General features: G+C 33.3%; 1 protein-coding gene across 1 annotated transcript; it reads right to left on the bottom strand.

The window, feature by feature from the left end:
- Positions 1 to 10,311: 10,311 nt before the first annotated feature.
- On the bottom strand, positions 10,312 to 17,796 carry LOC108907669. The gene is made up of 3 exons (XM_018711445.1): positions 17,685 to 17,796; positions 12,236 to 12,508; positions 10,312 to 11,283 (listed from the first exon to the last, which is right to left on the bottom strand). The coding sequence occupies exons 1-3, from the start codon at positions 17,743 to 17,745 to the stop codon at positions 11,051 to 11,053; spliced, it is 567 nt and encodes a 188-aa protein (XP_018566961.1). The 5' UTR covers positions 17,746 to 17,796; the 3' UTR covers positions 10,312 to 11,050.
- Between the last annotated feature and the right edge of the window lie 439 nt (positions 17,797 to 18,235).

The following is an 18,235-nucleotide window of genomic DNA, read 5'->3' as shown; positions in this document are numbered from 1 at the left end:
TTAAAGAAACCCGCAAATTTTTAAATTAATTCACCAGACAGTTTCCAAAAAAGTTGTCTAATAAAAAATATGTTCAAGTGAAACGATTTCGCGACGCGACGTCTTGATATTAAAAACACAGTCAATTTGTAAATTCCAATTTTTGGCACACTTTCCTTTGTAGGAAACACAAAAGTAGCAAGTCACTTGTTGGGTATTTAAAGAAATATTAAATGGATTATTTGATGTCAATTAAATTTACTGTGGATATATAAAAGGTTTTCCTTTATTAATTATTATAATTCATACTTCCATGTGCCATGTGAACGAAAAAGAGCATAGCGAGAAAAGATATGCATATGTTTCTAATAGTTAGTGTACATATCAGGATCGGTAAGTTTAACAACCGATTTATTTTAACATGTCAATTCCTAAAAAATAGTCAAATTTCAAAAGTGGAAACGGTTTTGTTGTCTAGAAAATTTATAGAAGAAACATTTTATAGAGTGATTATTTGACACGTCTATGAGCTTCCAAAATAGCGTAACTCGATGTTTTCGTTTTTTTTTTGTGTTATTTTCGTTTCATTCCATTAAATTCCTAACACGGTTTGTGACAGGATTTTGTCATCCGCCACAGGGTCCGGTCAAATTAGTCAAAAAATAGTGGTCAAGTAAGGAAAATTTCGACAGTGCTAAATTTTGGTGGGGACCTTAGGTACACCTTTAGAAATAAAATGTCAAAAGTCCCCACCGATCCCATGTGTGCCAAAAAAGTTATTCAGGGTCAAAAGTCAAAATTTGAGGTTTTTTGGATTTTTTTCGAAAACGGCAAGTTTTATCAAAAAAGTACTCTGACAAAAATTATAGATCTGAAAATTATCTACAAAAATGCTCCTTATACTTTTTTTTCTAAGAACCACCATTCCTGAGACATCGCAATTCTAAAAGTTGAAGGAGTCACGTTCTACATGATATGCACATATACGAGGGTGGTCTGAAAAGTTTCCGACCTAACAAAGATACAAGACATTTTTTCAGAATTTTTTTTTTATTTTTCAACATAGTCTCCTTGTAACTCTACACACTTCTCCCAGCGATTCTCCCATCTCTGTAACCCGTCCAAATAGTACTCGGTGTTTTTCTCTGCAAAATAATTGTTCACGAAGGTGATTGCCTCTTCATTCGACGATAATCTCTGTCCTCCGAGCGCAATTTTTAGATGAGGGAACAAAAAGAAGTCGCTTGTTGTTGTTGTTGATTTAATATGCGACAAACACGTTCTTTTGACATGTTCATGACCTCTGCTATCACTCTCACTTTAATTCGGCGGTCGTCTAGCACCATTTGGTGAACTTTGGCGATGTTTTCGTCCGTAGCTGCAGTTTTTTGACGTCCCGAACGTTCATCATCTCCCAAGCTCTTACGGCTACGTTTAAATTCAGCTGCCCAAAATTTCACTGTGTAAATGATGGTCCAGAGTCCCCATTTTGTCCATTTACATAAAAACACTCACATCAACTCACTCGAACGACTGTTACATAACAATTGCGCGTCCAAAATGGCTGAAACTTTGGTGAGTAACTGTCAACAGATGAACAACGAAATTCACTAGCTTTTATTTACGAGTGCTGCCATCTTCATGTTGAGGTCGGAAACTTTCCAGACCACCCTCATATGCCACGTATATACATAGTCAGGCACTTAATGCAAGTAAAAATGCCTATTTGTGTCTCTTGTATGTATAAACTATACTATTCTGAGAATATACACTCAAAAGAAACTCAGTCCCTTAGTCAAAATGACGCAGATGTCCTTATAACTGAAACAGCGATAGAACAATTTAATGCAACAAATACAACTATTGTAGTTGGTGAAGATGTTGACTTATTAATACTACTCACTGCAAGGACTCCAATTGATAAAATTATATACTTTTTAAAACCTGGAAAGGCTCAACAGCGAACAGAAATATATTCTTCAAAACTTTTATCTGCTTATCTAAAATGCCAAAACCATATCTTATTTTTACATGCGATAACCGGCTGCGATACTACATCAGCAATGTTCAGAAGGGGTAAAACATCAGTATTAAAATAATTTGGAAAAAACTATTTGATTGATTGCAGAAATTGATTTTTCACCTCAAACAATAATCACAAAAGGAATTCGCTTTCTCCTTGCTGTTAAGGAGCTCCAAAAAAAATTGATTGTATAGATAAATATAGATATTTAACTTCTGTAAAAAATACACGGAACAAGAAACAAGTACAACTATCTTGTCTTCCTCCAACATCAGCTTTTGCTAATCAACACTTGTATCAAGTTCAGACATGGCTAGGCAATCAACTGAACCCAGAAGACTGGGGTTGGAAATTAACAGATAATGCTTTGGAACTGATTCAAACTTTACTCCCACCTGCTCCGGAAAAAACTCCTAAACACTATTTTTTGCAATTGCAAAAAAGGTTGTAGTGCTAAATGTGGCTGTAGAAGAGTAGGGTTACTGCGTTCTCCAGCGTGATTGCCAAAGCCAGTCTTGCTCAAAAGTCCAATTGAATACAACAGACGAAGATTTATGTGATTTCGATGAAGACACAGCTGATTCATCTTCATTTGAACTATTTATGAACATCCAGCAAGAAGAAGAGGAAGAAGAAGAAGAAGAAATCGAAGAAGACATTACTGTTGAAGTCGACTTTGAAGAGTATGAATCAGATTAAAATATTAAAAGAAATCAGAACTACAGTTAAAGTCAATAACCAATATCAATATCAATAATCATCATGCAGTTAAGAGTATTGTTCCTGAAAATTCCGTCATAACAGTTCATGGAGTAAGCCTACCGGGGAAACCACGTTAAAAAATTGCGTCAAAGTACACTACCTCACAGGTGGTGTGGAAATGTGTGCATATCACGTAGAACGTGACTCCTTCAACTATTAGAATCGCGATATCTCAGGAATGGTTATTCTTTTAAAAAAGTATAAGTACCATTTTTGTAGACAATTTAAAGGTCTATGATTTTTGTCTGGTCTACTTTTTTGATAAAACTTACCGTTTCCGAAAAAAATCCAAAAAACCTCAAATTTTGACCTTTGACCCCGAATAAGTTTTTTAGCTCACTTGGGATCGATGGGGACTTTTGACACATTATTTCTAATGGTGTACCAAGGTCTCCACCAAAATTTAGCTCTGTCGGAATCTTCGTTATTTGAAATGTCTATTTTGACCGGGCTATAATTTTTAATGATTTATTTAGTGTTTAAATGTAATTGCCCTCTTGATGAAACCTTGTCACAGAGTCTTTGCTAAACAATCAGCTTATTAAAATGTTGTTTTTGTAAAAATTGTTAACATTAAATAATGTTCTTGTTATAAATTAAAAATATATACCAAAGATATTTTTTGTATAGTAAAAAGTAATGAAAATGTATATTTTTGAAATAATTTCAATCCAACGATGCTATATAATGTCTGGCCTACATTGTAACATTACTGTAACTTGCTTATTTTACTATAATTTTCGTACTTAAAAAACTCTTTGCAATACATTTGCTTTAAAGTTTGCTCATTCTAGTTAGTTATTGTTTGTAATTTTCTTTGTATATTGTATTATATTTTGTTTTATTTTATTACATGTACATTTATATCTTTTATATCTCTATTTAATTCATGATACTCGTCGAATGCATCGACATCGATTTTATTCAACATTGTACCTATTTTTGTAATATACTATCTTTTAATTTTATACAAATGTAGTTTGTATTGATTGATGTTTTTGTTATACACAAGTATAAGATAGTAACTTAGCTCAACCTTGTAAATATGAAGATATCTTGCAAAAGTTTTCTATACTCCTAGAAAATACTGTTACTATTGTGTATAAAGTTTTTTTAAGTCTTGACGAATAGCAATATTTATAAAACTTTGTGATTGTAAAATAAACCTGCCTACTTAAAAACGTCTCTGTGTATTATTTTTAATAAACGTCCAAAGCTGTTCTGATCAACAATCGACTGCCACTGTAAAAACAAGGCCGAGCCTCTCACGCGTGACGTCATAACAACGAGGTGAGATGATGCATCGAATCTAAATATGTTATTTGAAATATTATTATATTCGCTGGAAGGGCTTCCTTGTTTATTGAGGGTTCCGGCTGATCATTTGTGTGCACCCCATTCGATTTTATTAAAGGAAAATCGAAATTTTAAAGAAAATACCTGCGCAAAGTGAATAAATAAATAAAACGTGTTTACGTATTTACTCAATAAATTAAAAAAGAATAAAATTGCCGGCGGTTTTTGGTTTTAAAAACGTTATATTTTTTGTAAAGTTTTGAAATGGTAGTAATGTCTTCGATAATATTATATAGGGTGATTCACAACTTATCCAAAAAAATTTGGGAATAGACGCGGCATGAGAAATGGAGTCAATATCGTAAAAAAAATTGTAAAATACTTAGTTACCGAGAAAAAATTATTGGAGTTGTAGTACTTTCAACCATTACATAGCTGGACAACTGTAGTCTCTAGCGTCATTCGCGATACGCGCGGAGAGCCACATGGCCTCAGCGACTCCGATACGGAAATCCGATTTTACAATCGTCGTTGCGATAGTGTTTACACAAGTTTTTTAGTAGATAGTGTCAAAAATGGCTTGCATGTACAGCAACTCGGAGTTGATGGATATCATTTTAATTTATGGCGAAGCAAGACAACATTTGTGTTAGTTCGTAGAAACTGAGTAAGACGGACCCAAATATATTACACGTCGGTGGACAAAATTTTGAACAAATGTAACATCAGGTATGCCAAATTATTTTATTATTTAAAACCACAAATTAATTTTATTATTTAATAATAACAATAGCAGCAAAAGCTGTTGAGTTTGCTGATGTAAAATAGGTGCTATAAAATTATATTTATTTCTTTCCTTGCGAAATTCTTTCAAGTTTTCGTCCGTCTTTACAAAATTGTATTTGTAAGAGTCCCCTGTACATACAATTTTTTTTTTGAATAAGTCCTGAATCGCCCTGTATAATTAACCATTTTCTGAGGTAGGTATATAAAGTTAGTAGGCCACTTTTAGCAGACTGTAAAAAAAGTATTAGAGATTGTGTTACTTTTTTCTTGCTGTTTTGTTACACTATAATGAATTTTGTACCCTAAACCGTTTTCAAGAAAATAACAAACTGCTGACTTAAATCTGAAGTTAACAATCCAGACAATTCCTCACCATCTACTTCACGTATGACAATGAATGGCACCAGAATTTGTTACATTTAGAGAACTTTCAGAATCCGTAATCATATTTTTAATATGGATGATTTCTATTGGCAAAAAAGGGAAAACGCGAAATAAATATACCTAGTTGTGCAGAAAAATTACGAACAATTATTCAACACATTTTGTTTCTTTGTCGATAATTTATTATCGAAATAATTATTTATGTTAAAGACATTTTGTTACACCAAAACAAATTTTGTCATTTCAACTATTTTCTCTAGAAATGTACACATTTACGTTTATGTAAATTAGTCCAAGCATTCTGTCACGGATTAATGTTAAATTTGCAGAAATTATTACCTGGACAAAAAAAATATGACCCTATAGAAAATTAAATTTTAAATTGAGTTTCTTGTTCTTTAAACTCGATCCAATATGGCGAACATGGTTAAAAAAATCGCTGAAAAAGTTGCACTTTTTTTGGGCATGTTTTTTTTCTAATAACTATTTCAATTTTTATTATTTTTTTACTTAATCTAGGGTAGCAAAACAAGAATATTATAGCATTTTCGCCTTAGAAGCAAAATAGACCCGTAAATGTTTAGTATTCTTTAAAAGTCATTATCATAAAATAAAAATTGAAATAGTTACATACCCAAAAAAGTGCAACTTTTTCAAAGCGATTTTTTGATCCTTAAAATTAATAAAATCGTCAACATTTTTTAACAGCATGATAATATAACTCTTTACGAAGAAAATAAACCGCAAATCGTTACTGTAGGGCTATCCGCTGAGAAGATCTAGCCAATTTTTTCAAAAAAATCGATATATCGAAAAATAATTAATATTTTTAAATTTTTCAAAAACGTACTTTTTTGGCTTGCCGCGGTCTAGGCTTGCAGTAAATAGCAAATATGGGCACGTAAATGTAAACGAGTTATAGAAGAAGGTTTTTTCGATATATCTCGAAAAGTAACAAAGCAATCGATACTTTCAAAAAATCAGTCGATAGATCTTTTTAAAACCTACAACTTTCCCATTTAAAATTATTCAATCCGTGCTATATTTTTTTAGTTATTTTAAAAAAACCGTTTTTTTCAACTTTGCGATTTTTTTTAACCATGTTCGCCATATTGGATCGAGTTTAAAGAACAAGAAACTTAATTTAAAATGTAATTTTCTATACGGTGATATTTTTTTTGTCCAGGTAATAATGTCTGTAATCATTTCTCTATAATGCTTGGACTATAGCCTACACGTGACTGCTATGCACCTGTCAAAAAACAGCAACAAAAAATTTACAACGTTGGCATTGTAAGTTATCTAGAATAACACCCAGCTTCAGTGCAATTTATTTTTGCTTTGTCTTTCAGGCCAAGCCATGCATTGATTTTCATTTCAAACATTATGATAACAAAAATGTAGCGAATTCCATAAAGCTGCAACCTACATAGTTTATGATATGAAAGGCGTAATAAATTTTATACGAATCTTTTAAAAAGTTTCAGTGCATACAGCTGAAGTAAAAAATTATTTTGTTGGTACCTATAATGCTTTGTGTGTCTAAATTAATACTAAAAACAGTTTATGATAACAATACCATCTTAAAAGACTGGCTAGAACAAGGTTTAAAATATCTAAAATATGCAGTCTCTCATTTGTACAACTTCTTACAGAAATACAGAGTATCCTGAAATTCATGCAACAAAATTTGGTCATAGATTCTTAAGACAAATTTAGGTGACCCGTATTTTTTCTTTTTGCCAACTGGCCCCCTCTTTCGGAGTTACAGCCCCCTGAAATCTGCCAATAAGAAGTCTTTTTTATATCTCAAAACCATGTACGAGAATCACTAAATTTAGTACACAGAGGTATTATAACATGTGGAATCACAGTGCTACGCTTTTTGGCGAGAAACCCCCTTAAGACACTTTTTCGTGGGCCCCCTTGTCTTTGGAACCAGAAAAATTTGGTAGCAAATTTGATTTTTCTAAAAATTATTAGTCAGCTAGAAAGCCATTGAATTTAGAAATTTTGGTGCATAAATTTCGGGATACCCTGTATAATAACCACTAGTAAAATGACAGTATTTTAGGAATCTGTTCTAAATCATCAATTTGTTTTCCAAATAACAAATAATTCATATAAAGTTCATGAAAGCAGTGTATTCTTACCTCTAATAATCCATAAAGACAGTATGGATATGCACTTTTGGGCAGTCTTTGCAACACAACACAATATGTATACTTTTTTTAGTTATTTTAACCGGCTTACACAATACACATAAAAACAATCAAACATCAAATTATAAACCACTTCAACTAATACTCTAATTTTAAATGCACTGCACATCAAATGATCACAAAATATGTAACTATGTATCACCTACTCCTTAAATAGCATATTATTATAAAAACTGAACGACATTCGACATAAAACACTGTTAATTCTTCACATTTGTATCACCTCAACGCGCTACGTCACACATTCTCAAATCAAATTGCTCTAAACTTTTCTGTTGTAACGACGCAGGCCGCTGTATCCCCAGCGCCATCTGTACACGTACACTGGTATTGGCCAGGATGGGCGAGTCAAAGCATGCTGGATGAGCGCCGTACTTCCACTACTTTCCGCCAGATGATCGAAATAAATATCATTTTTCCGTGGAATTATTAATTTAAAACAATAACTAATTTACGAATTTGGGTTCCTTGTTCTTGCGGATAAACATGAATTCATTAATCAATTTATTAATAACTAATTGTTAAATAAAGTAGTAGTCAATCAATGCCATATCAAAATTTCAGTGGCGTTTTGTTAATGAAAATGGGGCGTTTGAAAATTAATATAGGTGACTGCGCAGGCAATAAAAATACGTAAATACTTACTGAATAATAAGAAAAACTTAATAAATAAATTAACTATAAATTAATAGCAGACAAATAGCTAAAATAATACGCGAGGAGTATAGGTAACAGTTTCTCTATGACGGGGGTAATAAAAACCATTAATGTGTGAAACAATTTTTAATTTAAATACTAAGAAACATAGAGAACATGTACAATGACAAAAAAACTGCAGCGGTGCAGAGCTATGATGCATAACTTAAACGTAAATTATACGTTGAAAATATGACGAAAATAGAGTAGTTTCCATATTTATGTACATTTTAAAATATTTTTTTATTCTTACAGAACACAGGTATATAAATATTTTGTAAAATATGTTTATTATTTGCATCTGTATTCACAATAATCTACACCGATAACAAATATAAAAATTTCATCAGAGAAAACGTATACTTCATAAATTAGGAAAAATACTGATGAACTGAGATCTTCATATACCATTTACAAAGTAAAATTTGCCTTTCCTGCATCCGTAAAAATAATATTTTTTTTTTTTTAAACAGGGCTTAAATTAAACTTAATACATTAACTGTCATTATTTTCGTTTTTTTTTTTAATAGAAACAGTTCAAACCGAAGAAATAAGACAAATAATTTGAGAACATAGACAAAAACATCACTATTAATATTTAATACAAAACAGTATGCTTTACTTTTCTTGTAAACAAATATTTGTAGATTTCAGCTCACGACAGTTAACTTTAGAATCTTTAGAATATTTTTTAACATCTCCCAGAATCTCTGGGGTACACCAGTTATCATATAAATAGATTTGTTGAAGGCAAGGCAAAGAAGTGTACTGAAAATATGTTCGCCTCAGTTTTGAATTTTCTTATACTTACTAACGAGTTTCGAGTCAATTTTCAATACACTTTACAGTAATGGTACGGTAGAGTGCACTTAATAAATTCTATTTTAACGTAGGACTTATCATAAGACTCTTTAAACTTTTAGCCCAATTTACAGGTAAAATGGATCAATATGCAAAGAAGCAATGACTATTTTTGTGGCACTTCAGGCCAAAATCGGCAGTGTTCACGCATTTTTTCACGCACCTCGTCCTCGTAGTTTTTAGATACATTAGAATTAGGAATTATTGACAGATTGGCCAAGACTGGTTCTCTTCACATCCATCACCGAAACTTGTACCAAAAAATTTACGTAATGGTACTTTTCTCGCTTTTTTATACCCCTTGGAAGTGGGGACGATATATTATTATCATGCTGACCCTTCCTGGCGAATCCTACTTTAACAACTTGTTCCTAATATAATTAATTTGTACAGCAGAAAATTTAACACACTTTTTAAACATTGTACTATTTTTATTATTTAGATTAGAACACGCGTCTTCAACAAATAAAATAACTGATATAAATGATCTGCAGTACGAAATTGACTTTCCATTTTATTATACAGAAAACTATTTGGATATGTTCCAATTATTTCAGGACGGCAGAAAATTTTCCATAGCGAATTCCGCTTTTGTTCAAGATTCCATCGTTTAACTTTATTAATAAGATCGATTTTATCGATATTTTTTTATTTATAAAAATACAGGGTGTATTTTTATAAATAAAGCAATATTCAGAATTATTTTTGAAAACAAGAACAAAAAAATGTTAAATCAAATATTAATTTCATTTTTTCTAGTGGCATGGAAAATGAAATTGTTCGAAAAGTCAAGATAAAAGGGAAATTATGAATACGTATTTGAAATTATTTCACAATTTTTTTTCTTCTTGGCTTAATTTTAGTGCATTGACAATATTACGTGATGTAATTGTATTCCTGCCATCTTTAAAAGGAATTTCGATCCTGTTCTCTCTCATATTCGCGTATTTACGATGGTTTTTCGATACACTTACATCGGGAGGACGCCGTATCGTACGGTTAATATAATAAAATGGAATGTGCGATATACCGGCGTATATCCGATTGTGGTGGCAGTCTCGATTGAATCATCGTTACACACGTAACAATATGTACTATTAGGTACATTCAAAAGACAACTATATGCTCAAAGTAGTAAATAAAGCAGTTCTGCAATTCCATTTCGTCTAAGTGCCTTTGAGGAGCTCAGCGTACTCGTCCGAAAAATTCGGAGATAACTACAACAAGCATTTAGTTCCCGGTTTTCTTAAAAACAGGAATGGAACTATTGCTATAGGTCTAGGGTCTAAGTAAAAAAAATTACAAACTTTACTTCTAGTAATATCAATAACAAATCCTATCGATAATGCCCTAATTACCTTTGACCTTAAACTATCAATGGGGAAAGGGGAGTAAGAATTTTTGTCCAATCATTAAAAAGTTGTTCATTAAAATTGTCAATTGAGTTATACTAAAAAAAAAAAAACAGTACAAAGTAGTTCTTAGTTGATAATAATTATAATTAACGCGAGTATAAAATTCATCACAGAAACGGCATTTGTTATTCTGAAATTTTTTGATTGGTTAAAAACGTTCAAACGGACAGTTGAAGTTATATTTTTGATCTCAAATATACTTACATTTACTTAACGATATTATTTTCTTTCCTTAAAGTCTAATAATCAACTTATTTTGCAAATATAAATATTGTTTCCAATTTTAGACAGCTGGAAAACTCATATATTAAGGTCAAATCAATTTTGATAACTCCTTACAGGTTAACCATTTTCATAAATTTCAGAAAAATTTTTTATTTGCATTTGCAACTCCAAAAAATGTCATCCTGTCATCGTAAGTTCAAATGATGTTTTCTGTTGTATCAAATGTTTACAAATGTTATTGATCTTGGATATTAGGGCTCTTTTTCTTGTCAGCACAAAATTTTTATTTCAAATTATCTATTTTTTATAAAAACTTATGAAAATGGCTGGCCTGTGATCACCTCAGCTTCAATCGACCCTTAAAACTAAATAAAACGTCCCCCCTACACAACCCTTGAAAATTAAGATGTCTGTCCGCCCAGGAGATTTGTTATTGCTAGTGTAATTGCTACGTTCAAAGAAATTGCGCTAAAATATGGACGTTGAGATGAGTGGCCGGCGTTGCACAGGGACTTGGTGCACGAGCAGTGAATCACTTCTACTGCCGCGGTGCCTGTCCTTCTGAAGCACTTCTTGTCGTCGTGGTCGTCCCTGATGTAGCCGCAGCTACGGACCACGCGGACGACCCCCTCAACTGAAAAAGAGCATAGCGAGAAAAATTAAAACTTAAGAAAACATTTACGGTTTCGTACAAACAAGTGCATACGTCACTTGAACGGGCTTTTTTTATTTATTTGACATGTATATAACGTGTGCAGACCGTGGACGAAGACAACAACGTGTCTTAAATATTAAAGATTTTACACCTTGTCGAGGGAAACCTGAGCCTCAGTACCCGCGACATTGCATGTGAAATGGATGTGGCGTGTGTTGCGGAGTCAGTTACTGCACCCTTATGATGTTCAACGTGTGCAAGCTTTAACTGCTGATGGTTTTCAGCCACGTGTAGAATTTTGGGTTGGTAAAAAAATATGTATCTTAAAAACTAAGAAGTTCTCGAAAAACAAAATAGACATAACTTTTGGCTTTACTACCATTTAAGATGCATCAAAGTTCAACTCAAAATTAAGGGAATCTATTTGATGGAAACATGTAAATTTATGTACTTATATGTAGTATAGTTCTTGGCACATTTTAGTCATGTTGTTAAATTATACACAGTTTTAGATATTATACCCTTCGAATATACGAAAACACCTCCCTAACTCCGTAGTATTGACCTTTAAAAACGATAATAACGAGTCCTCCGTGTTGTGTACTAAAATAAATATTTCATCCTCTCGCGGGAATTGCGTACAAAAAAAATGTCACGAAAACAACACGGGAATATTAAGGGATCGATATTATAAGTGTGTATGTCTTGCTTAAGTCGACCACAAATGAACGATAAAAAATATAATCAGTATGCCACAAGTGTGCCAACTGACGAATCATGCAGCAATTTATTACATCCAATATACATATATCCGGTGATTCTGCGGCTAGTCGGAGCACTAGTTCGCAGAGTAGTTGTCTCCTGCAATAATATCTGTGCATTTACTATAGAGGCATCCAAAATCGTGAGAAAGTGACGAAATAACACCAACCTTTCTGCACCATCTTTCGGCAGACCACTGGTACCACTATTCGGTCTAAGTGTAAGTGATCTTTCACGTGTTCCGGTGTCGGTCTATCCGAGCAATTGATAATTCCTATGGTGTAGGGATCGAATGGGTCCGCGCACCTCGGGTCGAACGCAGAATTGCAAACGTAGCACTGAAGGGGCATAGACTTATTGTTCTCGGTCCGGTTCTGCCTCTCTGCGTTTACTTCCATCCCTCTGTCGTATAATAAATTTTGGTTGTGGATTTGTGCTGTACCTAAAACGGGAAAAAACGGGTTAAATAAAAAAAAAACATACAGTTTAGAATATTTGTTGAGAATTAAGTATAATAATTTTTTAGAGCTGATGTTCAAAGTAAAGTTAACCGATAAAAATTGTTGAAGTACGAATCATGAAATTTTCCACAACAAAATTGCTCATTTGTCAATTCAAAGCTAGCCTGAAACTGGAGTCAGTCATGCATGAAACTTCACAGAGAACACGGGTCGATGACTTGTTCGGAACGAAAAGAAAGCAAGTAATATTAAATATAAAGGACTATCTGTAATTTTTGCAGCAAAAAAATATCGGACGCCCCTAAAAGCTTCGTTTTGAGGAAAACTTATATTTTCAGGAACTTGGGAATTCCAATTAATCAAACTTTTATTTTATGTTAACTGTTCCGCGTGGGTTTTGGCGTATGGGCGATTATAATTTTCTTCGGAGATATCTTCCGGGGTACGGAATTGCGTAAACAAGTTCTGACGTATTTAACACCTGGCTGAAATGAAATTGTTTTTTTCTAAATTTACAGTTGGTGATCCCTAAAAATGTTTCCGCTCAACTTTTCAAAACATGCTGTGTGAAAAATTTATGCAGGTCAAGTCGTTATGAATTCAAAAAGGCAACACGAATGGGCGTTGTTGTCTCTGTGTGTTCAGTAGTTGTAGTTCGTTCGTCCTTGGTGTCCTGATTCGTCAATAACAGAAGACCTTCGTTATGTAGGACTGCTATAAATTTATTTTTACACAAAAGATTCAAATAGCACGCGATGTTAGGAAATTGTATTTAGGTACTTTAGTTACAATATATGTAAACGGGTAAAATCACCAGGTGGTTCTCTTGATCCTAAAGAAATAAGCTTAGAATGTTTTATACTAATCCTATTTTCATTATAGGCCAGGAAATATAGAATTGGACGCGACTTTTTGTTTCAGCAAGCTGAATTTATCACTATAAATGCTAAATATTATGATTATGTACAATAACATAGTTTCCAAAGTCATAAAAATGGGGGGAAGATTGTTTACAGGCTAATAATTTTTACGTAAATTCACGTTTTTCGCTTATAACTTTTTTCCGTCATATCCACGTGAAAATAAAATACTTATAAAGTAAAAAAATAAAGTACTTTTTTTCGTTTTCAAAAGATCTACAAAACTAGCTCTCGAGCGTCAAAAAATATTAATTAGATCAAAAGTTATATATAAACAGAAGAAGTTTATTTATGACTTTTGAATTCAACAATTATAAACTACGTTATTATTACCAGAACGTTTTGGCATCGCATCCTTTCATTCCTTATCACTGTCTAATAACTCACACGAAATCTGGAATCGGTAAGTTGAATAGTTTACAAGTTATGGCCTTATAAACAAATTAACTAATTATTAGTCTGGACGATCCCGAGGATCTTCCACAATCTCACGAAAAAGTGCTAGTAAAAATACAAAAACATTTTTTTCTATATTCAAATGTTCATTTATATGGTAAAGACCCCGTTGAACGTGAATCCATGGTCAGAATTGATGATTCTTTTTATAACCTCAAAAAAACGGCTCAATTAAGGTCAGATATCACGAATTTTCAAAAAATAACAGATTCGCGCCAAATTTCATAGACGGGGGTTTTCAGGGTCGCTGATCACGGATCTGAGCTCAGTTTTGCCAAATTCAAGATGGCGGATTCAAGATGGCCGACCAAATTTTCAAAAAATAACAGTTTCGCGACAAATTTAGTATACAGGGGTTTTTGGGGTCGCTGAATACGTATTCGAAGAATACGAATTCGGAATTGCGAAAATGAGTACCCAATCATGTTTTAACCTTCCTTTTATTTGGCTGTATCTTGTTCTTTTTTCTGTAAAAGATCTAGTCACTAGTTTTCTGCCTAATCCCAGGTAATAAAGTACATAGGTAAAGATGATTAAATTTTTAAAAACAAATTTTGTAAATCTGATTCCGGATTCGTGATCAGCGACCCCGAAAACCCCGTATACTAAAATTGGCGCGAATGTCTTATTTTTTGAAAATTTGGTCGGCCATCTTAGATCCTCCATCTTGAATTTTGCAAAGTTGACTTCGGATCCGTGCTATTTTTGACCTGTTTTTTGAGGTTAGGAAATTCATGTGATGCTCAATTCTGTACCGGATTCGTGATCAGGAAGCAAAAATACTACGATTAACATATATCGCATGAAAAGAACAGACAACTTTTTTTTGTGTGTGGCTTGTATTAGCAATTAAATATAAAAATATTTTTAAAACAATAAAACACTTTATTTTATTCTGTTATGCATGCAATAACTAACTTTCAAATTGATTCACAACAAATATTTTGGTTGCTGGTCCATAAATAATAAGAATTTCTGAATAGCTAATCGACTTATTAATTAATTATAAGTATAAGGATAAACATGATTTCGTCTAACCTCCGGATATTGACCGCAATAATTATGTTGATAAGACAAAGAAATAAACACATCTACAACACATACGACGATTTCAAAACCGCTCCCTACTGTCACGAAAATCGGAAAATTAATTTCCTGATTGGAAAATAATATAAACTTGCGGTTTAGAAATCGCAAGGCCGCCTCGATCTGACACACCCCAACGATCCAAATCTATTACATTTTCCGATTTATAAAAGTTATGACGCTAACGATCCATTTGTCTGCTGTTTTATTTAACAGTCCGTCAGTTTTGAAAACGACACAAATGAATTAGTTTTCGGTTTGGTTAACAAGGCGGGAGGGTGGAGAAGGAATTGTTAGCATTTCATCGAGACTAGGGCTTAATCAATACTAGTTAGTGCCAATTATTCATTACAAATGAGGCTCCCGTTAATTAAATTAAGGATTTCATGCGTTCGAGAGCTTTGTTGCCTCGTTTACTTTAATTATATTTTGTAGGTACTTCGTTTCTGGCTGCTTGCTAATTTCAAACAGTAATCTGTCATGCTATATTATTCTAAGAATTATATTTATTTACTTCGTTTCTCTAACAAAGATAACTATTTTTAATAAAATTCAAATATGATATTGTGATTTACAGTGTGGAACGTAATTTCCAATTATAGCCATCCATACGTTAACTTTGAATCTGTATTGATTATTGGAGGGGCGGTTTTATTACCTTTGCCCTTGATATTGTTGCCAAAAAAATAGCAAACTCAAAAGTTGATATATCGTTGAAAAGCTTACTAAATACAGTAGTTTTTGCTGATGAAAAAACACGTCCTCATTACCAAATTTTTGGCGTTACCACCAATAAGGAGATACCACTAATTCTGCTCATTTCACAATTATTACATTTAACTTTTTACAGCACCTGGTATAGAAAATTTTTTAAACACTCATATGTGCTCGTCTTGTAGTAAATTTAACGCTCTTTCCGATGATATGCCTAAATTTGATGTGGCTGTAAGAGTAACAGATATATTTTTGTTTTTATGAAAAAAGGCACAAAATTTTTTGATATCAAAAAATGTTAAATAAAAGAGCAACTATCAACTTTCCAAAAAAATCTTATAATACTTTTTTGTTGAAAATTACTTGTATAATAACCCCCTGAAGTTTGGCCATCAGCATTCGTTACACCCTGTATAAATTTGACTAAAGGACGACACACACAGTTGGGAATTTTATTTTTTGTAGGATTTTTTTCCAAAACGAAAAATATGGGTTCTGTATTTTTTAAATCTATTTTCATTTTCTGACGCGGTTAAAAAGTTGGAAAACACCTCATTAGTAGATAATATACACTCAAAATCGACCAATCGCCAGCCTCTAAATAAATCTGCTAAATACATGGTGTCCCATCTAGAACTGTGTCGATCGATATCTAGGATAATACTGCTCTCCATTCATTTTTATTTAAATTTTCGGCAAAAACTACAACAGACACAACAATAATTTGACAATTAAGTTGACAAATGACATGTTATTTCAATTGTTTTTGGGGTGTTTCTGGTCATGGCCAATTTGACAACAGATGTGATACGAGAAAACTGCCCAAAAAATAGAAAATTGCAAATATCTCTGAAAGTACTAACGGCAACCTTAACAATGCTTATATGGCTTGAAAGGAAATTTCAATCTGCATACGACAGAGTAAAAAAATATAGGGTGTTCTACTTAAGTTAACAAAGTTGTAGCTGTTTGAAAGTTATCAAAATGTAACAGCGGAAATGAAACACCTAGTATTAAATGTTTTAATTTTTTGGCACACCATAATTTAGCGTTACCTATGCCCTTTACAGGTACCAAAAATCCGCTTGATATCATGCTCCTGAAAAAAGTTACTAGCATCTCCTCGGACCCTTGCATCTGTCAAATTTTTTCGTTAAAAATTAATATATCAAAATCTATAACTCCTAGGTATAGGGAATATTTAATAAAGTGACCCTCAAATTTCACATAGAATGAGAAAATGCAATAATATATATAGGGTGTCCCATATTTAAAATAACGAAGTTGGTGTCAACTTCCGATAAAACCGGAAGTGCTGGAGAGTTCTAGATATTATTTTTCGGAGCAGTACTTTCCTAGATATCGATCGACGCAGTTCCCGATGGGACACCCTGTATATAAATGAAAACAAATTGTTTACGTATTTGTAATGCTGTTAAATCTTAGAACAAGTTTACTTGAAAAAAGTCTTAGCTCAACACATCAAAAACTAAATGTGGCGCCACTTATTCCTATTTATTGTTCTCTGAGAAATATTTTTGGCGTTTTTTATTTATCTAATTCTGTTAATAGCGTTACTTTCAGTTGGCCCAGTAAGTTTCGCAAAATTTCATGTGCCTCTTGCCTTTTGTAGCGTTTGACAGATCAAGATTATTTCCCAATTCAGTAATTCACTTAGCACCTGCTCCTAAGCTTTTGCCCGCAAATCATGCAGGTATTTAGAACCGCAAACCAAGGAAATATCACCAGTATCGATTGTTTCGGTATTAGACCGAAACAGTTTCCTTAACCTGATTCCCGTTTTAGGTTAAATCGATTTTCCAAGGCACCGTACCCATCACATATTCATACCGGATTATGTAACACATAAAAACTGCTTTTTTCCAAATTGCTCGCGCGAAATATAATTGCGGGCCAGCGCAACCCCCTCAGCAGTCGCTGGAAAAGCAATTAACCCATAGAATGTTGTGCTGATACTCACATAATACCGAAAAAAAGGCGAGGATGGCGCAGGAGCTAATCGCGGCACCTCCGAAGAACATGATCAAAGATTCTGTTATCCCAACACATATACAACGAATTGTCTTTATTCGATTCCGCGCCGGCATAAACTGATTTGAAATGTGTCGTATCTTGGCGTCCGATTTTATCCGGCAGTTAGTGGCAGGGTGACGTCACAGGATGCCCCCACTGCGACGCTGTTACGTCATCGGCGGCGTCCGATCGATCGGGGGGGTGCCAGTCGGTGCAACGCTTCCGAGGAAGGGGTGGATTTGACGGATGGACGTAGGAAGATACGCGCATGTATTGAGGAAGGTGCAGTGGTCGTAACCGCTTATATGCGTAGACACAAGAATGTGGATAATGCTGAGTTAATTAAAAATTTAAGACGACTTTGGGAAAATGATTCTGCTATTTCTGCTTGGATAAAATTATCTATTAGGGTGTTGTAGAATACCTTGAAATAAAATTCTATGCATTTGTAAATATCTAACTCCGAAACAATCATACAATACAACGGGACTCACTGAT

This window comes from Anoplophora glabripennis, unplaced genomic scaffold (genome assembly GCF_000390285.2).
Source record: "Anoplophora glabripennis isolate ALB-LARVAE unplaced genomic scaffold, Agla_2.0 scaffold51, whole genome shotgun sequence".
In the NCBI taxonomy this organism is placed as follows: domain Eukaryota; kingdom Metazoa; phylum Arthropoda; class Insecta; order Coleoptera; family Cerambycidae; genus Anoplophora; species Anoplophora glabripennis.
This window is presented reverse-complemented; position numbering and strand designations above follow the sequence as displayed.

Excerpts from the sequence above, each read along its gene's own strand:
- LOC108907669 (XM_018711445.1), bottom strand. The coding sequence starts at position 17,745 with ATGTTCTTCGGAGGTGCCGCGATTAGCTCCTGCGCCATCCTCGCCTTT. Across the intron at positions 12,509-17,684 it reads CGCCTTTTTTTCGGTATTAT|GTACAGCACAAATCCACAAC; the intron begins GTGAGTATCAGC and ends TTCCCGTTTTAG. Across the intron at positions 11,284-12,235 it reads CCGAAAGATGGTGCAGAAAG|TTGAGGGGGTCGTCCGCGTG; the intron begins GTTGGTGTTATT and ends GCTCTTTTTCAG.